The sequence below is a fragment of the Pundamilia nyererei genome, unplaced genomic scaffold, assembly GCF_000239375.1.
Source record: "Pundamilia nyererei isolate P.nyererei 1_Seehausen unplaced genomic scaffold, PunNye1.0 scaffold00009, whole genome shotgun sequence".
Lineage (NCBI taxonomy): Eukaryota > Metazoa > Chordata > Actinopteri > Cichliformes > Cichlidae > Pundamilia > Pundamilia nyererei.
The window spans coordinates 3,300,414-3,320,772 of record NW_005187410.1 but is presented as its reverse complement, the minus strand read 5'-3'; the positions used below and the strand labels follow the sequence as shown (position 1 = coordinate 3,320,772).

General features: G+C 38.9%; 1 protein-coding gene across 1 annotated transcript; it reads left to right on the top strand.

Annotated features, from left to right (window-relative positions):
• cd302 (CD302 molecule) lies at positions 1-4,463 on the top strand. Its single transcript, XM_005723403.1, has 6 exons — positions 1-163; positions 1,861-1,986; positions 2,107-2,223; positions 2,450-2,632; positions 2,748-2,768; positions 2,873-4,463. Exons 1-6 carry the CDS (start codon positions 85-87, stop codon positions 3,073-3,075), a joined length of 729 nt encoding a protein of 242 aa, XP_005723460.2. The 5' UTR covers positions 1-84; the 3' UTR covers positions 3,076-4,463.
• Positions 4,464-20,359: the final 15,896 nt, after the last annotated feature.

Here is a 20,359-nt window from a genome sequence, read left to right as displayed (position 1 = left end):
GGGTGGGTGGGATTTTGCTCACGCTGCGGCTGATTGGACCGAGCAACAGTCAGAAAACAAGTTTGGTGCTACAAGATTTCAGACATGGAGTCGCTGAAGAAAAGTCACCGCTCGTTGTTGTGGTGTGTCTTCGTGCTGTGTGTTCAGCTGGCTTTGACGGGAGGTAAGGTCTTAAAACTGAACCTCAGCTCTAAGCTAAAAGGAAGCGATATGTTTTAAAGGCATGCTATGGTTTGTCAGGCCGTTACACCGCTGGGTTGAACAGTGCGTAGGCCTGCGTTATTTGCGCTCTCTGGCGTGTGTTTACTTTGGGTTTGGAGGGGTTCGTGTTTTTAGACTGCGGGTAGAAATGTAAATACATTTATTAATGTTACCTAACCAACTTTCCTGAATGTCGACACTGTATTTTGCTTGTATCACGTAACTTGCGAACCACCGTTAGCACACTGCGTACGTGCACGTATCCGAGTGAAAGTGCACGCCTGTCGTTTGTTTCCAAAGGCTCTTTAAAAGAAAGAATCAGGGCTTCACCTCTTTTTTTTTTTTAACCTTGTCTGAGTGCTTACTGCATTAGCATTCTTTGTATTTGTCCTCAGGGTGGCTAATCACGGCAGATTTGAAGTGAAAACACAACAAGTTTTTGCGCCTATGCTGTACTAGAACTCCATATTAGCACATAACCTTATTTCCAAAAATAAATTGATAAATAAAATCATGCCACCATTTGCCAGACACAGAATAGAGACACGAATAAAAGAGGAACTGTGGTCACAAGTTGGAAGCAACCAACTGGGTTATGACGCAAAGCGTCTCAAGTTTTATGAATTTGACTGCTGATTTCCCATTTTTGTTCTCATTAATGTGCTTTAAGGGCATCGGTTTGAAATGAAATAATGGACATAGCTTTACAGGTCTCAGTTTTAGTTTGATTAGGTTATCACGATGCCAAAACAATTGTGCTTGCTTGCACTTTTCTTTAAGCGGAATACCCAAAAGTAATTGGACACCTGGCACCTAAATGACTGTTTGACATCTATAGCAATCTATTCTAAGCCACATGGACAAAGAGGAGCCCGCGTGGCTTAGAATAGATTGTCATTTTCATTGAGGTGAAGTTGTCTCTCACTGCAGGATAATAATCAGACTCAAGTAAAGCATTAGTGTGTTTATAGCAGAGGTGGGTAATTAATTTACCCAGGGGGCCCAGTTTCTCACATGACCCCTTGGGTAAATTAATTGCCCACCCCTGCTTAGGAATCTGTGGAAAGGCACAAGGCTTTTTGTGACTGAACAGCAAGGTGATAGAAGTACATGTTTCCTTTTCAGTCATATTCATAACCACAATCCTCAGAGGCTCTGCACTAGATGCAAATGGTTTGAGATGCACAAAAGCAAAAATGTGAGGTTGTTGTTCTCAAAACCTTGAAAAAAAAAGTTGTAGTGCGTAAGACCAAACAAATGGCATCAAAATGGTGAACAGATGAAAGTTGTAAAGCAGCATCAAACATGGTGGAACATGTATAGCTAGCAATAGCGTGTCACCCTGGCATTCATTGATTTCACTGCAGACAGGAGCAACAGATTGAAAACAGAGGTTTGCTGGAGTATAGGTCACGTGATGATTCATGACAGTGACACAAAGTGGAATATCATGAAGACTGAGATTAGTCTGGCTGTGTACACCACACAGTGGGCTGCACTAGTGAATGTCCTGGCAAAGAACACTAAAGAAGATCCAGAACCTCGGGTAGTTTTAACCCTACAAACTTGGGGCACTTCTCCGACACACTTCATCGACAGTGTTGGTTTAAATTGTCCTGAACTGTAGGTCTCAGGGTGGCTCTCCATTGTTTCTTTCAGGCTGCCCTGCAGATGGACGAACCTGGGTGCCCTTTAAGGACAGATGTTACCACTTTGTCCACGGAGATGAAGACAAAATCAAAAGCTACAGCTTTGAAGATGCAAAAACTCACTGCAAAGGCTTCGGTAGATGACCGAGCCATGTTACGTTCAAATGTTTCCTGTGTTTAAATACAAGAAGTCAAATCGACTGCATTATCAACGCGTGTGATTACGCGTTCATATTTACTGTGATTGTTTTCCTAGAACTTTTGACGATCCAGAGTGAGGAGGAGAATAAATTTGTCATCGACTATAGCCCCGAAGTGTGGAAAAACAGCCCGCCGGTCATCGTGTGGCTTGGAATGTATTACGACTCAAACAGTAAGTTTCATGAAAACCTATCGGCTAGCTTCATAACTAATTAACAGCGTTGTTTGGAGGTCACTAGGTGGAAAACTGAGAAACTAAGGGCAAAAAGATGGACATCACTTCTGTGTCTGTCTGTGAATGCTAGAGGAATGCTGAAGCTTAATGAAAATGTACTCTTTAACTATAGTTGCCCTAAAACCTCTAAATATGTGAAATAACAATTCGTGTGTGTGGTCAGCTCAAAACATGACCTGGCTTCACGACAACGCGGCGACTTTCTCTAACTGGGAGGATGGCTCTTTGACGTCAGATCTCGCGCCCATGGATAAATGTGCAGCTCTGCACACAAACACAGGAAAGTGGGAAATTGTCAGTTGCAGTGATGACCTGGAGAATGGGGTAATCTGTGAAGCCGCCCAGGGTGAGATTTCTTTTCTTTTTCTTTATGTTGCACTGGAATTTGAATCTGTCACTTCAGAAAACAGGGCTGCGATTGGTGCCTCACATTGTGTTTTCTGTCTTTATTTACTTTTCAGATAAAGAGAAAGCCAAGCGGAGTAAGTCAACCTTTGAGCTTTATTTCCTCACGGTTTCTGTGCTTATTCCTGTGGTTTTTGGTACTAATCGTGACCTTACTTATTTTGTTAATCGTCTCCCTCAGAACCTAGCGCAGTGCTCTCTGCCCTCGTCATTCTCAGCGTGGTGGCTATCGTGGGAGTCTCAGCTGTTGTTTGGTTTCTGCACCAGAAGCACAACTTTGGCTCCGGCATCGTCACGGCATTCGAGTACCATCCTCCGTTCCGAGTCCCTGACACAGACCAGTCGTGCCTGGTGGAGGCTGAGGAGACTGATAGCACACCATAGGAGAACGTTCGCTCTCTTCCTAAATAAGAAACGCCAAACCCTTCCCCATGGGTGGCTGTTTTATCTTTTTTTTTTCTTCCCATTCAAAGAGAAGTCCACTCTTAAAATTGTTACTCAAGCAGTTTGGGATTAACGCATGTCAGTGGCATGACTCAGAATAATGTGTGTTTGGGAGAAATGTGATGCTAAGCATTTCTCTTTTACATCTACATGCTTTTTAGTCACCTGCACTAACAACAGATCATTTGTAAATATCTCTGATTGGTGCATTTTCCTCAGCTACCACTGGGTGTTAACGTCAGGTTACACGTCAGACACTACAGAATGGTCAACAGCTGTTCCTGTTTTGCATATTGAAACAAATGCACTAATGGCTTCCTTAAGTGGTGTGCAAGATTATACGAGGAGTGTGACTTTCACGTGTTTTGTGTGCATGCAGGAATTTTTGTTACAGAGTTAATTCAGCTTGGTTTGGAGTCCCACAAACTTGAGGGTGAACAAGAAGGGATATTAACAAGTTTTTGGGGGGATTTTTGCCACTTTATACACAAGAGATATATGTATCTCATGTGTTTGTTTGTTTTTTGTTTTGGTTTTTTTTAAAAATGCAATCAATAATGTTTTCTTTTTTTTTTTTGAATACCTTGTCTCTGTTGTAATTGTTCAGATTATTCAAACTCTACAGTGTAAGATAGGCTGTAATTAAACTCCTTTAATCTTCAAGCCAAAGCTAAGACAACCTTGTAACCCGGTCAGGGTTACGTTTTATACATTTAAGTGTTAACAGAGCTCCGTATGAGCCATACTGGAATATAACAAATAAAAAGCTTAAACTTGCCTTAAAAAAAAAAAAAAGTCCAGTATTTCTTCCAATAGTTAGAGGACTCTTTTAATTGCTTCATCCAAACAAAGCATGAGAAGCCACCTTGTTATTTCATGCACAATGATGTTGCAATTTAGGTGAACAAAAATCCACAAAAATAAAAATGACTGTAACTTTATAAGACTTTAAGGTAACTTTATGAGAATGCTTTTATATTTGTTTTCCTCTGCTGTTTCTCGTTTATGGAAAGCACATGGAATCCTTTCTGTCCCGACTATACAGCCAGTAAATATTTAAACTGTTAATTCATTCCAGGATTTCAATGGGTATCACACTTTATAGTTTAAAGGGTTAAAAGACTGTGGGATTAAATGTTTACTTGCTGCCCTGTGGAAAAGACAATCTTACTATTAGAATTTTTAGAAGAAAACCGAATGTGAATGATTATAGGGGATTAAAGCATGATGTGAATATGGAATGAGTATATTGCAGAAGAATGGCAGGAACCTTTGTATGATGCTGATTTTGTTTTCTCCAATAAATTTGCACAAATTTATTAAAACCATATTTTGTGTTTGTAATAATGGGTAATCAGGGGAATATGGAAAATTGCACTCAAATACACAGCACATTCTTTTTAAAGCACTAATGCATAATATATAAGATTCATTTGGTATGATTTTTAATAGTATGCAACAAGTAACCCTATTGCTTTTTTTTTTTTTTAGCAATGCCATTTCAGAAAATAGGAATACTTTCTAGTCAGTCTTATATTTCCCATTTATGCTAGATATATAATATCTACATGTCACTGCATAAATTAGACTGGAAGAATGACCTGGACTACCAAAATCAGAGTCTGTGAAAATCATTCTTAATCACTGTCAGCTGAAGGGTGTCTGTCCCTGTAAGAGTCCTTCGGTTCTGTTGACATTTTAGTGTGAAGCTGAGATTAAACAGAATTGAAAGAAGTCAGCAGGATATCCTTCACTTTCATGCACATCTAATTTCAGATTTCCAAGAAGCCTGCAATCCATCAAAGTTTCTTCAGAAATTGTCAACGGATGCCCCTTTGCTGGGCAAGTACACGTTCTTGATATGTTTTTTTTTTTTTTAACATTTTACAATGAATGATTAAAAGCAGTTGTGAACCAGCATTTACTGATGCAGCACATTGATAGAGAGTCTTTGTAAACACCTTTTCTTTTCTTCCTGGCAGTCAAGGTAATTTCTAGATTTGGCCACAAGGTGGGATAGTGGAACAAATGTATCTTGAGGCTACGGTCACGGGAAATAGAACATTTCAAGGTCTAGAAACATAGAAAACAATTAGTTTTAAACAGCTTGTGTTAGTAATTCATAAGAATGATTTCTAGCATGTCTCTTATGATTTCTATTAGAATAAAGTATTGTTCAGCACAGGTTATGTGTGCTTCTTGATTTTAAACTGTTGTAGTAACAAAACACTGAGAAATTAAAGGATTATTAATTTAATAAATGTTAAATCTGAATACATTTTAATTAAAAAAAAACTCACTGGACACTTTATTACGTACACCTTGCTAGTATCAGGCAGGACCTACTTTTGCTTTATGAACTGCCCTAACTCTTTGTGGCAGATTCAAAGAGGTGATGGAAACATTCCTCAGACATTTTGATTCATATTGACATTATAGTATCACACAGTTGCTGCAGATTTATAGACTGCACGTCCAGAATGAGAATCATCTATTCAACCACATACCAAAGGTGCTCTACTGGATTGAGATCTGGTGACTGTGGAGGCCATTTGAGTACAAGGACCTTATTGTCATGCTGAAGAAATCATTTTTCATTATCCTGCTGGAAGCAGATATACACTGTAGTTATAAATGGACTGAATGGTCAGCAAAACTACTGGGGTAAGCTTTAAACCATGTTCAGTTGGTACTAAAGGTCTCAGTTTGTGCCAAGAAAATATCCCCCACACCATTACACCACTATCAGCCTAAAGTCTGTTATGGAATAGGATGGATCAATGGCTTCAGGGTTTTTTTATGTTAAATTGTCAACTTAATGCCCAAATATTGCAGCAGAACTCAAGAATTCTCAGAACAGGCAACATTTTTCCAATCTTCTGTTGCCCAGTGTTAGTCAGCTTCCGCAAACTGTATCCAAAGTTTCCTTATATTACAGCAGTGGCTACATCAACATGTTGTGTGTTCAGAGATGCTCTTCTGCATTTGTTGGTGGTGTTGACAGCTTTTGGAGGACATACAAGCCATTGACATGTCTCCTCCTCTTCATTAACCCAGCTGGGTCCCAGCTGATCACTGGATCTTGTTCTTTCCATTCAGCTGAGTCCTCGGGACTTACCTTACCCTCTGAAGCTTGCAGCTTTCCTAGCGGCCTGTTCATGGTTCCCATTTCCTTGTAGGATTCACAGGTACTTCTAGCTGTCCTCAATGTTTGCAATGTTGCCTTCTGGTGCTCTATCTACCTGCCAATTTCTTCCTGTGCCCCACTCAGGTATCTTATTCGCTTCCACGTGGTACTGAGGCAGGCTATTGGTTGGTAGTTGGATCAAACTGGTCCAGCCTTCAGTTCAGCCTCCCGTCCATTAGCAGCTGGTTCATTTGTGCAGCCAGATGCTCATGTTTCTTCATGCTTCTTCCACATGCTGTCCCATTCTTCATACTGGAGACCCTGTCATAGTTACTGGATCCTATTCAGGGAGGTTGCATGGTCTGGGTGATGGTATCACCCCCCCTTGCCGTAGCATTTGTGTTGTACCTCATCAAGCAGTTCCTTCTTCCGAATGTTGGAACACTGAGCTACTAGTTATTTTGACATCCGTTTGGATGCTGGGTATCGAAGATTCTGTAGGTCCCAAGTCCTCTTCATGTAAGCCCTTCTGCTGGGGTTACTTGTCCAGTAGCATTCCATCAACGCCCTGTTCTTGTCTGTTGCCCACTTATGCCTCCTTGTTCCAGTAGCCCTCTTCTCATCAGTGTGTCCTGGTTCCTCAACACCTGACACAAACCTTGTTGATCTGGGCGACATCCGGTATCGAATACTGAACTAGTTCATTATTACAAAAGCAAGGGGAGGCCATGTACTGTTTCAGTCCAGTGAAGTATTTAGCTATTGCATAATTCATGTTTTGTCAGTAGAATGAACTTAATCTGTGATTTTGTTTTTTAATGGCTTTACCGACATATGTAAGTCCACATTGAAGGGTGTGTCAAATCTATAACATGAGTGCACTAGATAACAATGTGACAGCATTAACTGCATAGTCATGGTTTGGTTGTGATGGTTTTGATGTGTTACTGGAGTGTTAAACAGCATCATAAATTTATAGCTCAGGTCTTTCAAAGTTACAATCCTGTATATCTCTATGTCCATATTCATATTTATTAGTTATCCTACAATCAAGTAGTGAGTAAAAACATGCAATATAATTTATTAGATATATAACTATAATGCAAGGATTCAGCTGGAAATGTGATCTGAATCAGTGTCTTAATTTTTTTAAACAATTATTACAGTAGGATCACTGATCACTAATCTAATTTTTACAGTTCCAGTTCCAAACTTAGCTTAGTCATACTGCTATATCCTCAGAATCCATCTTTCTAGATACACTGTAGATATTTTGCTGTCATATACTGCTCTGTTTTCTCATCACAAAAGCAGCACTGTCTGATTTTCTCTCTTACAAACAGGAAACAAATTGAATTCACACTTCTGCCACACCACTGCTCAGAGCAGGAAGAGGTCAACCCAGAATGATTAATTAAAATGAACACTTGTACGTGTGAATGAAATCCGCGATACAGTAATGTGACAGAAAAACACTTGAAGCCAAGAAATATCTGCATCATGCACTGAGTGAACTTATGTATCAATAAAATATGGAACAGAAATGAAATCCATGACTTGCTCATAGGCTTAGTAATACAAATACACACAGCGGAGCACTGACTCTTTATGCATTAAGGCCGTTTCCTGCCTTACGGGTTTTGGTTGAACCTTTTGTCTCTTTCTCACGATTGTGTTGGATGTCAGTTATTTCTGTCTGTGCTCGTTTTCTATTCATGTGCCTGTCCTTCCTGGGAAAGGTGCCTGTATACAGAGCATCTGTTTCTCTTGTCCTTCATTCTGGTCATCTCATGTTTCTCCTCCATTTACTATCCTGGAACATGCTCCAATTAACAGAAGAAAACAAAGACTACTATGCAAATGACTGCTTTCTGACCAGTCACTTCACTTATTTGTATCCCACAGGACTGATGTGAATTATATTACATCTTGCATGTGTTTACTCTCATATAAACTTCATGCAGTACCACATGCCTTATGATTTGATTTGTTGTGAGAGCCAAACTAAATGATAAAAAAAATGAATGAAAATGATCACAATGCAGCTTTAGTTTACACACATAGCTGCAAACTTAAGAGATTAATGTACAGGTTTAGCCCACTTTAGCCCGCACTGTGCAATATGCTAAATCAAATGTATGTGCTGGAAGGCTTAGGTGTGAAAAGGATCACAACATTGTGCGCTGACATAATTTAAATGATTTAAATATGACAGAAAAACAACAGTGGCAGTGAGTCCAATTCTTGTGTCTTGAGGGCATTCTGTGTTTTCTGTGAAGTGATAATAATAAGAACAAAACAAACGCACATCTTGTTTTCTATCAATCTTTCGAGACATCATCTTTGCTGCGTCTTTGATATCTAATTATACTTTCTAATCAAGACTCTGTAAAGGGGACTGACTACTTGCCCTTCCCCCCGCTTGCTGCTTTGCACCGCAGGCACTGACTGGGATTTTTATTTTAACAATTAGGATGACATTTTAATTTTATAATATGAAAGACTGTGGCCAGAAAAAGACGTTCCTTTATCGTCGCTGTAAAAGTAAAAAGCCCAGCTATGCTGTGGCTCGGAGGACAAATGTATAAAATCTTTTCAGCGTGTTTGTCCATTTGGTGCTTTCTGTGACAGCTGCATAATGGCAGAATTAAAAGGAGGAAAATCAATGGCCGCAAGGGATGTGGAACAGGTAAAGAAACATGTTATAGATTACAAATGCTGATGAGGGGGTTTGTTTCTCTACATCTTTAATTCAAACATGCCTTTGTGCCTTAATTATTGTGTTTAACTGGAACTCATATGCCAGCATGCTTTTGGCCAGGCTTACAGAAACTGAAACAATGTATCTTCTTTTTTTCTTTTTAATAAACAAACAAACGAAAAGATAACTACCCATTTTGTGCGTGTGTGTGAAACAAGCTGGAATTTCAAATCACATGGTTTTATCCTTATTTTTATAACCTTAATCTACAGTACTAGTAGACATGAGCAGCACATTTCCCTATAGTTACATTCTTTCTAGGGAGTGTAACACTTTGTTTCCTGTTGCCAGTTGTGCGCTGTGATCAGAAAAACTAGAAACAGAGGCAGATGGAGGTACTGTCACTCAGTGAATAGTCTCCTTAGAGATGGATGTGTGGGAAAATCCCAGTAGATCAGCAGTTTCTGAAATACTCAGACCAGCCCGTCTGGCACCAACCTGTACGCCATGTTCAAAGTTACTAAAATCACCTTTCTACTGTGTGATGATGCTCAGTTTGAACTTGCAGGATGTTTTTAGTCATGTCTAAACAAGCCTAAATGCACTGAGATGTGAGCAGACGGCCACATACTTGACCAAATGCAGCACTTTATTGAATGACAATATCGCTTTTCTATACATTTTATTCCAGGAACCATCAAAACAATAGTATGCTGATATTTTCTTTATAGGAGTCCAGACTTTTGGAAAGTTTGACAAGATGCACATGTAACTACTGGCATTGATGCGATTGCAACCCCCTTAAATGAACTGTTTTACTGGGTACCTTACTTTGAATGTGTATTTATTTGTTTATTACTATAATTTTGATCCTTGCTAATACTGATGCTCAAGGTCCACGATATGTGATCTTTACTGAGCTTGGTGTTGCATAATGTTTAGATGTATATGTTTGCAATGCTGCCATTTTAGATACTACGATGCCACACAACTTTGCATGGTAGCCTCTCCGAACCCTGGAGCTGACGTCACTTCGCTCGAGTTGCTTGGAGAGTGAATCAGGAGGAGAGGCTCTTCAATCTGCGATCAGAGATCAACACGTTCAGCAGCGCGTTACCGACCAGCCGGACTCAATCACTGACCACTTCGCCACTCATCTCTTTCAACAGCCCTTAAACTGACCGGGACGTAAATGAACACCTTTTCCTTTCCGCTTCTCCTTTTTTTTAAGGAATACAAGACGATAATCAGGTGAGTTGACGACCTTCGCTCGTTAGGTTCACGCATGTCATGTATTATTTCACTCTTTCGCTCGTCTGGGATGGCTAAGCTAACTTCACCAGCAGCATCCTTTTACCGTACACTTGCCTTCAGTGAAGCTGTGTCCGCTCGGTGAGTTATAAAAAAAAAACATGAAAAAGTTGGTATTGAAAGTATGTAGAGCGGTTATAAATGCTGCTGCGGTAAACTTTGTTAAGGATATAACTGCTATCATGTTTACACTGGAACTTGTGTATAAAAAGAAGACTTCGGTAAGCGGTTAATGCTAACAGTGATGTTCAGTACCTGGCGGCGGTGTTGCTCTCCGCGAGTCCGCAAACGTTACTGGAAAGTTAGCTATTAAATTTATAGCTCACTTTACGCTTCTTGTAGGAGTGTGTCATGTTTAAAAGTAACGTCTGACTGCCCGCTTGTGTGGTATTTGTCGTGGGTTTAAGCTCGTGGCGTGTCATGAAATTGTCCAACAGCTGGATATAACACAAATGAGCTTCCGTAATGTTTAGCTAATAATAAATGATTCTGCATTGATGTGGCAGACGGGCTGCTCGCTCTCCGCCTCTTGTCTTCCTTTTTTGTTTCTTCCTCTTAAAAGGAAAAGCACAGCTAACGCTGCAGCTGTGGTCTGCGCTGAAATGTAACCTTTGAGATTATGACAATGCCCTCCATTTTTGTGCCAGCTTTCATATTAACCACAAGACATTCGCCATGTTGGGCTATTAAAATAGCACCCTCTATTTAGACGCTGTGTGTTTATTACAGTAATGATAGTAAACGAGGCTTAGTAAAAGAAAAAACTACCTGTTTTGAGTGAGATTAAAACAGTGCTTTTTTGGAGTTAAGGTGAGTTAGATTTTTGTTAATGACATTTAATAAACAGTTTCATATATGTGGGAAGTCATAGAAATTCAGTTCTTGCTTGTTTTTGTTTATTTTTAAATTAATTTAAATTATTATTATGATTTTTTTTTTAACCTTGCAGAATGTTATAAATCGGGTGGCACAAACAACAACTTGGCCTAACTTCCATCGCAGAAATCAGGACATTATAACATTGTCCCCATTTGTTTCCTGCAGCACACTTTTAAACCCACTTAGCTTGCTTTTAATTCGGAAAATCTTGTCCTCTTGTGAGTAAACACAAATATTGCCTATCTGGAAAAACTACACATCAATCACAGCAGAAATTTAGGAAAACATGAACAACTGTTGCAGATCTTTCCCTTCAGACTTTATCATGATAATATTTATCCCACTTCTTTAAAAAAACAAACAAACAAAAACCCCTCAATGCAATCCATAGAGCTTATCCTGTCACTGCACATCTTTTGTTTGCCGCACACTTGAGTAGATTTGCCTTCACAGATATAATTGATATTAATAAACAAGGATGTGACCTTCGCGTTTACAGTCTCAGTGAAATGGCAGCGAGCGTTAGATCTGCTAAAGTTCATCATTTAAATGGCTTCAGTAGCCAAGGCAGCGAGATAAATCAGATCACAGCCTTGATGTGTTATGCATGCATCCAGTAACTGCCAGTGAATCAAAACACAGGTAGAAGGTCACTCATTTGGCTCATATTTATTCAGTTCACATGCCCTTGAAGAGCTCTGCACACAGAGCAGTGTTGTTAAGCTCCTAATATGAGCCTTTAACACAGAGAAAACAATAGAGTCAGCAACTTGGCATTTGGGTGCTACGAAGACTGTAGGGCTTTGCTGTCTGGGCTCCAAAGGCAAATTTAGCTCGTGATTTTCAACTCAATCATTCACTTAATTACAAGTTGTCTAAAAGAACTGCTTAGCACACTTAAATTTCCCATTAGCAATATACATTAGTGCAAGGCGCAGAGTGAGTTTTTGTATAATTTATTTCTTTTCCTAGACTACTAGGTGTACTATATATGATTTAAAAACGCATATATAGTTTTATCTTCCGTTTCTGTTTCAATGGCCTTTTAAAAGCAAGTGTGGAGAAAAAAAAAACAACAACCAGGGTCTTATAATATTTGTGTTTCACCCATTTTCACCCTGTCTCTTCTATTCTTGCCCTTTCCACAAGTTTGCACTCATTAATCAAAGATGCTGGACTCCAGCTGAGGGCTGAGGTGCAGGTTCATCAATTTGGCAGGCAGCACTTTGTAAGGAACAGTGCAGAGGCTCTTAACACACAAGCATAAATAAATCTGTGGTCTTTATATGCAAGCCCCGAAGGTTAATGCTGCATAATTCAATGTACCCTCTTTGTCTGCCGTGATTGATGTTTTCAAGCATGTAAGCCTTGACAGGAGTCCCTTTTTGTAGGTCAGTGTTGACACTTTATGATTGGGTGAGCTCGAGGGGAGCGGCACAGGGGAGGTGGATTATTAGGAATATGTCGGGGAGATTACTCTTTTTCACTCATCTTCCTGGTCTGTTTTTTTTTTTTTTTTTTTCTGCGCCTGGAGATGCTTGTCGCAGTGCTTAATTTGAACCACTGACGCTTCTGGATTTGATGTCTGCTTTCTTTGTTAATTGGCTGATGGCTGTTTAGTATTTATTTACCCCCTTTGCAGCAAAAAATAAAATCAAAAATAGGTCAGTTGAGAATGAATGATTTGACTCCATATTCATACTTCTTGGTCAGGTAGGTGCAGTATTACAAATGAATATAGACCTTTAGATCACTGCTGTTGTGAAGTGTTCCACTCTCATGCAAAGACTGTGCTTCAGCAGCCACCTTTTTTATTGATTCTCGTGTATTTAAAATCTGCTCACTGCTGCCACAAATATTTCCCCCTTTAGCTGTCCTAAGCATGCTGCAGCACTCAGTTTTCCCCCTTATCATTGTCTGGTCTTATTAGAAACTTGTAAAAAGAAATGCATTCCTGAAAACGTTTGGCTCAGCCTAGGCCAAAGTGAAAGGGTTAGTAAACATAACTGCCTTCTTTAAATGACACTGCTAAGGAAACTACACTCACTGGACACTTTATTAGGTACATTTATTAGCGCTTGTGTGAATCTCGTTTTGTTTTCAGAGCTGTTTTAATTCTATGATATTTAACAGGGTGCTGGAAACAGTCCTTAGTGATTTTCATCCACGTTGAGATTTGTCAGCTGTGCATCCGTTGGACCACATCCTAAAGCTCTACCGGACTGAGATATGGTGACCGTGGAGGTCATTTGAGTGCAGTGAACTTGTCGTCATGTTCAAGAAACCAGTTTCAGATCAGTTTTGTGACCGGAAGCTGCCATAGGATGATGAGAGGAAGATGTGGTAATTGAGGGATGAATATGGTCATTTAAACAATACTAAGTACGCTGTGGTATTTAACCAATTTTCAGTTGGTAGTAATAGGTCTTAAGTGTGCTAAGAAGGTGAGAATAGGCAGCGTTTTCCAATCCTCTGTTGTCTGATTTTGGTCAGCCTGTGTAAACTGCAGCCTCAGTTTGCTGTTCTTAGCCTAACAGGAGTGGGGCCTAGTCTGGTCTTCTGCTTCCGCCTGTCTGCTTTAAGTTTAGACATCTTGTGCATTCAGAGATGCTCTTCTGTATTTCTTGGTTGTAACAAGTCTTTATTTGAGTTTTCTTGCCTTCCTATCATCTCGAAGCAGTCTAGCCATTCTCCTCTGACCTGACATCAACAAGCATTTTTGCTCTTTTTTTTATTTTATTTGTTTTTTTTATTTGTTTTTTTTGTTCTTTTTCTGACCATTCTCTGGAAACCCCAAAGATGCCTGTGTGTAAATCCCAGTTGATCACTAATTTCTGAAAAACTCAGACCAGTCCAACTCTGCCGTGTTCACAGTTGCTTAAATCACCATAATTATAATGCTTGGTTTGAGCCTCAAGTTGTCTTGACCATGTCTACTATCATAAATTAATTGAATGGGTGTCATGTGATTGGCTAATTAGATATTAGTGTTAACAAGCAATAGAACAGGTGTAACTAAAATAGTGGCCACTGAGTGTATGCTGCAACATTAAATTAAAATACCATTCAGCTTTAGGCATAACCAGTGATTATTTGTTATTATTAACAGGTGTGAATTAAAGCTTATGCTGTTCCTATAGATCAGGTGCAGTAGATTATGTTGAAGTAAGCCATGCAGTGTTTCAAACAGATTTAAAGTCTGTTTGTGGTGTTGTGAAGAGGGGGCGGGGGCAGTTTATTGTTTATAATTATTAAGGAGGACTATTTCTAAGTTTCTTCTCATCAAAGATTTTATCTGCCAAGCTTTTTGTAACAAATACACGAGCAATATAATCAGCTACCCCTCTAATAATACTCTTAACCTATGGACGCAATCCTAGATTACAAGGCGTGACACTGCAGCCTAAGTAAGTTTGGCATAACAACACAGAAGTCTCTTCTTGATGGATTGCAGAATCTGGTTCGAGTTGTTTGGCATTGACCTGTAGAGCAGAATAAGAGCAATCACAGCTGCAGTCCAAGACAGTAGAGTTGGAAGTTCATATGACCTCGAGATGAGATTCTCTAAAGGGAGAAGCTGGTGTGAGTTGATATTCTGGACTGCCACAATCAAACACGCCTTGGCTAACGAGTGATACAAAAGGAAAAATATAAGCTGGGTAGGCCTGGGGCAACTTGACTAGCATTGACTGAGCTCGCAAAATAAAAGCAAGGGAATTTCCTGCTAGTTAACTGATCACAGATGACGGCATTCTGAGATTAATACAATAAATTGCCGAATATACTTGTGCAAACACAAATACCTCTGGGTGGACCACCCAACTAAAGGGAAGCACTGAATGAGTTACAGCAGACGTGCAATACACAATCTGACGTCGTTGAGAAAAGAGATTAAGTAATGGGGTTGTTAAAATTTTGAACTTAACAGGCATTTCCTACTGACAGAACAAAAATGAATACTTTTCAAGAAAAAAAACACTATGAATATAAACCAAGATGCCACAAATGCCACATTTCAGCAAGCAAATATTTAATCATTAATGTACTCTTTGTTTAAATTGTCAAAACGTTTATCATTAGATAACATCAGCTAAGAAATTATCAGATGGATAATTATATGTAATTAATTAATTATATGTAAATACTTATATGTAATTATAGAACTTTATTTACTTTGGTGGTTGCTTCTGGTATTTTCTAATAATAGGTGCTAACAGAATAGCAGTATTTTACACTAATGACATTTTGTCAGCGTAGCTGAAAAGGATAATATATGTGCTTAATACACAACAATGCTTAATAATAAAGGTATAGTACCAGAGGTTATACCAGCAGCATTTCTTTAAGAGTTGTGATATTCAGACATAAACATCTATACTGACAGAGTAGTGACACAAACAGAAGAATAACATATGCACACCATTTGCAGAGCAGATCCTGCTTCCACTATAATTAATAAAAGCGTGCTCAGCAGGCATGAGGGCAGCGAGTAATTGGTGCATGCATGCTGCAGAGGGCTGCTCCTTTAACGTTAAAAAAATACCACCTGTTTTGTTTTCTGTATTTTCTTTTTCACATGGAGGTGGGCACAGTCATTTTAAATATGCACAGTTTAGAAAGTGCTCAGGATTCTTTAAATAAACATGGGAATTGCATCAGTATTTTATTTTTTATTTTATTTTGCTATTATGGCTGGAGTATGTAGATATTTTACTTACCCATTTTACAAAAAACATCTGTGAAATACCGGCATTTTGACAGCACAGGTCCTAAACATAAAGACACAAAGCAATCCCAAAACAAAAGGCCAGCTTCATGTTTCGCCCGTCAGTCACACAGCACTGTGTAGAACATGCACTGCAAGTGTAACCACTAAAAAGAGTGGATACACGCCATGATAATCCAAATAAGCAGCGCATTCAGTGTAGGGTGAGGCAAACGCTCATGCTGCACTACATGAATATTGCAAACATAATGATAATATAACTTCATGATATAAGTATTTAAAGGAGAAAATGTTGACAAGGAGATGTTAGTGTTTTAGAGCCAAGAGGGCGCACGCTCAGTAGCATGGTTCAGTGTAGGGCAGTTAAGGAGTCTGTTGTTACAGAGGGTACCTGTGACTGTTATTTCCATGACTTAGTAAGCAGCTCTTTGTTGTTGTTGGTTTTTTTTTTTAAATAAATCATATGAAGCTAAATCGGTGAATAGCTGAGTAACTCAAGTAGCCTCAGGCTTGGAGTAGTTCACATAGTTCCTGCAGAAGCTGTTGATTAAAGTTACCTCTGTCTGTCCACTAGTATTCAGAACACACAGTGGCACAGCTGGTGAGATGATGTGCAGTACGTGATGTACAGTCAAGTGCAGGTGATGAGAGATCTGCTGAATACAGTTCATTTTTATTGGCAGCGAATACAACTGGAGGGTAACAGCATCTGAATATCTGAAAATGTGGTGGATGAAAGTGACATATTAGCTCTTTCATTCTAGATCTTTACCTCACCAGCTTTATTTTGAAGCTTTTTCTGTGTTTTAATGAATGTTTAAAATTTTGCATTATGGACCCGATATACCTGTAACAGCTGATCTTCAAAAACAGAGCAGGGAGGTAGCCATCTCAAGTAGCAGTCCACTCAGATATAAAGTAAATAAAGTGTCAGCTTTAAGAACATGTCTTCCATTTTTGTTAAGATTAGCCATTAAAATTTAAGTACAAACAAACTAAAAACATCTTCGGGTAAAAATAGATATCTCACCAACATCTGTATCTGGTGTTATAGCTCCATCTTCCTGTTTTGCAGAGAAGGTTTATGTATAAATATAGATTGTGAAACATGCTAATTAATCCCATGTTACGTATGCTAATTAGCCAATTGAGCTGTGGTTAAAGCACGCTAGTCTGGTCTGCTTGATCGTTCACGTAGAGTCTGCTTCAGAAAGCAGATTTAACAAACTGATAACTTTTTTTTACTTGTTTTCTGTTACAGATAAAAAGACTAAATTATGTTTATCTTGGATTAAGTCTGGCTGGGTAATTAAAAATAGGAGGCCTTCAATACCAGAATGCACCATGGGAACAGGTAAATTGAGCAGTGTTTCTTTTCATCAAATTGTTATTGAACTGTTGGCTAGTTTGGATGGTGACATTAAAAAAAAAAGAAAAAAAAAAGTATAGATTAAAACTCTGAAAAGTTGACTTTTGGACCCACAATTATAAAGTTTGGCCTACTGATAGAGATTTACAACTGAAAAGGTGTTGAGGTTCAATATGATGGCTGCTTTACTTGTAAAGTATTGTGTAGCAGAACATGACTACATTTCAAGTTGTGTAAACTTTTCAACATGAAATGCTGACAGGGCACATCAAGCTATCTCCAGTCTATATTCATAAGTTGCCTGGGGAAACGGGTTGCAACCTGGAAATGTGTTGGTTGCGACGGTAAGGTAGCAGAGCATTCTTTTTTTCTTATTTGCGTTGCACTTTTTCACGTTTACTACCACTCGGCGAGTAGTTCTTAATATTTGCTAAAAAGTCAGCATCTTTAACTCAAAACCTCAAGGTGACTGCTGTGATCTACTAACAATCAAAGCAATCATAAGGATGTTTTTGACGTGGAACCTCTTCAAAGTCAATTTAACTCAGTTGAGAATTCATATTTTTCCCAAGCAACTGGCGATTTCCAAGGGGCCGCCAACCCCCAATATATCATACTCCTGCTAAATGAGGATAATATTAGATCTCTCAGCGATTATTTTTGATGTTTCCATGGTATTGGTAATGATTAGGCTTTTTAAATGGTTACTTAAGAGTTCTAGAAATGTTAGTGGTTTTAACACTTGCCACACTAAGACTTGAAAGGATTTAAATGATTCAGACTCAGGCAGGTCTGGGTCTTCATTTCCTATACATTCCAAACAAAATGAAGCCAGATGGTAATGCATGAATAGGATACTGGTTAGAAATATTTGCAGTTCCTAACATATGTGTGTTAAACATCTTTGGACCAAGGGAGTGGCTGCGTCTCAGTTTCTGAACAGAAATATCAATAGAAGAGTTGGAAAGTAAATCTCATCATTTTTGCTGCTTTGCCAGAGGAGTTTTAGTGTGCTTAAATTAATGACATTGATTTGATCTAATACATTCCTTATTATAATTATTGACTCACTGTAAAATCCAAATGTTGGCACCATAGCTCCAAAGCCACTCTTGTTACATAGTAGGTCATAATCCAATATCTTAAGTGTTTTTGTCATGTCCCATTGCCCTCTGTTGTCTCTAGGAGTAGAAGCTTGATTTTTCTACTGATGCTAAAATTTCCCCAGGGGTCCATATTATCATTTTTATTACATTTTCATGTGGCTGCCAGATAGGAAGAATGCTGAATGGGTAAGTCGATAAAATCAAGCAATAAATGACTGTTGTTGTCTCGTATTTAAGGCGGCGAGTGGCGATGTCACAGCAGTGAGGAAAGTCTTATACAGTATTTTGTTGCATTGACTGCCCATTGTTAACATCCACTGTTAGGCTCTTTGAAATGCTTATTTTTATTCCTATATTTTTTAATTAGAAAAGCAAGCCTGTGCTTTGTAAAACTGGAACATGTAACTGATGAATGGACATGCTGAACTATGTGGATCGCCTCATTTTCAAGTCTTATTTGGGGATGGGATTAAGATTTTTCCAATTAGGTTGAAATATAACAAAGTCCTCCTTTATGAAATTAGTCTGTGCTGCTTTATGCTTTGCTCTCATTTTTTGTGTGTATCTAATTAATTCCTATCTGTCTTTGCGTTAAAGTGTTACGGCTTTAGAGCATATTTAAATCTCTTGGGGGAGGAAAAAAACTTTTTTGACTATGGGGTATATTTAAATGACTATGGTCCAAATAGGGGTAATTGGTGTTATTGGAGCTATTGTTTGCCTCTGTTTTAAAATTTAATTTGGGATTCACATATAGTAGCTTTATATCCTTTTTTTTTTTTTTTTTTGAGCTCCTGTAGAAATTGAAATTGCTGCCTTCACAGCGAGCTGGAAAGTACATCAGATAGCAAGTATATCACTTAGTGCTAATTAGAGGTACAATAAGAAAATGTTGGGGTTTTTTTTTTTTCTTTGACCGCAATGCCTGATGGTAATTTATAAGAGTTATTACAAGCTTGCAGGTACTTCAGTTTTTCTCTGTTGTGCATCAGTGTTTCATGAGGCAGGCCGCAGGTGTATAAAATCAAGCCTCTTGCCATGCAGTTTGCTTTTAGAAACATTTATGAAAGAATGGATTATTCTGAAGAGCTCAGTGAAATGTGGCACTGTAATGCAACTGCTGCAACAAGTCATTTCGTGAAATTTCTTCTCTCCTAGATATTCCACAGTCAACTGTAATTGGTGTTACGGCAAATTAGAAGAATTTTAGAATTATCACAACTCTGCCACAGTGTCTGATCAAGTAAAGTCACTGAGCTTAGTCACAGAGGGTTGAAGTGCATAATGTGTAAAAGTCGCCATCATCAAAATCACTCCAAACATCAGCACCCAAACTGTGTACTGTGAGCTTCTCAGGTTTCCATGGCTGTAATATCTGCAAACTTCACATTGCATCACCCAGCACAATGCAAAGCGTTGGATGGAGTGGTGCAAACCCTGCTGCCAATCAACTCTGGAGCAGTGGAAAAGTGTTCTGTGAAATTACTAATCGTGCGTTTCTACCTGATAGTCTGAGTATTGAGACGAGCGAATGCTAGGAGAGCATTACTTGCTCGTCTGTATTGTGCTGGGAAGTTCAGTGGAGAAAGGATACAAGCTATGGGTTTTTTTTCCTGGTGTTTGCCTCGGCCTCTTGATTTCAATGATGGGAAGTCTTAATACTTCAGCTTACCATTTTGGGCAAATTTCACCTTCCAACTTTTATGGTTTTGGGTGTGGGAGAACTTGACTGGCCTGCACAAAGCCATGTTCACTTTTGGATTGAAATAGAATGGCATTTGTGACCCAGGCCATCTCACCCAATATTAGTGTCTGCCCTCATGAACATTCTTTTGGATATGTGGGCAAACTGACACTGACACTCCCCAAAATCTTGCAGAAAGCCTTCAGAGAAGACCAGCTCCATAATAATGCCTATTTAGAAGCAAATTCCATGAAGACTCCTGTAGGTGTAATGTGTAGGTGGCCTAATACTTCATATAGTGTATATTCCAGGCTTTTTTTT

Excerpts from the sequence above, each read along its gene's own strand:
- cd302 (XM_005723403.1), top strand. The coding sequence starts at position 85 with ATGGAGTCGCTGAAGAAAAGTCACCGCTCGTTGTTGTGGTGTGTCTTC. Across the intron at positions 164-1,860 it reads TCAGCTGGCTTTGACGGGAG|GCTGCCCTGCAGATGGACGA; the intron begins GTAAGGTCTTAA and ends TGTTTCTTTCAG. Across the intron at positions 1,987-2,106 it reads AACTCACTGCAAAGGCTTCG|AACTTTTGACGATCCAGAGT; the intron begins GTAGATGACCGA and ends TTGTTTTCCTAG.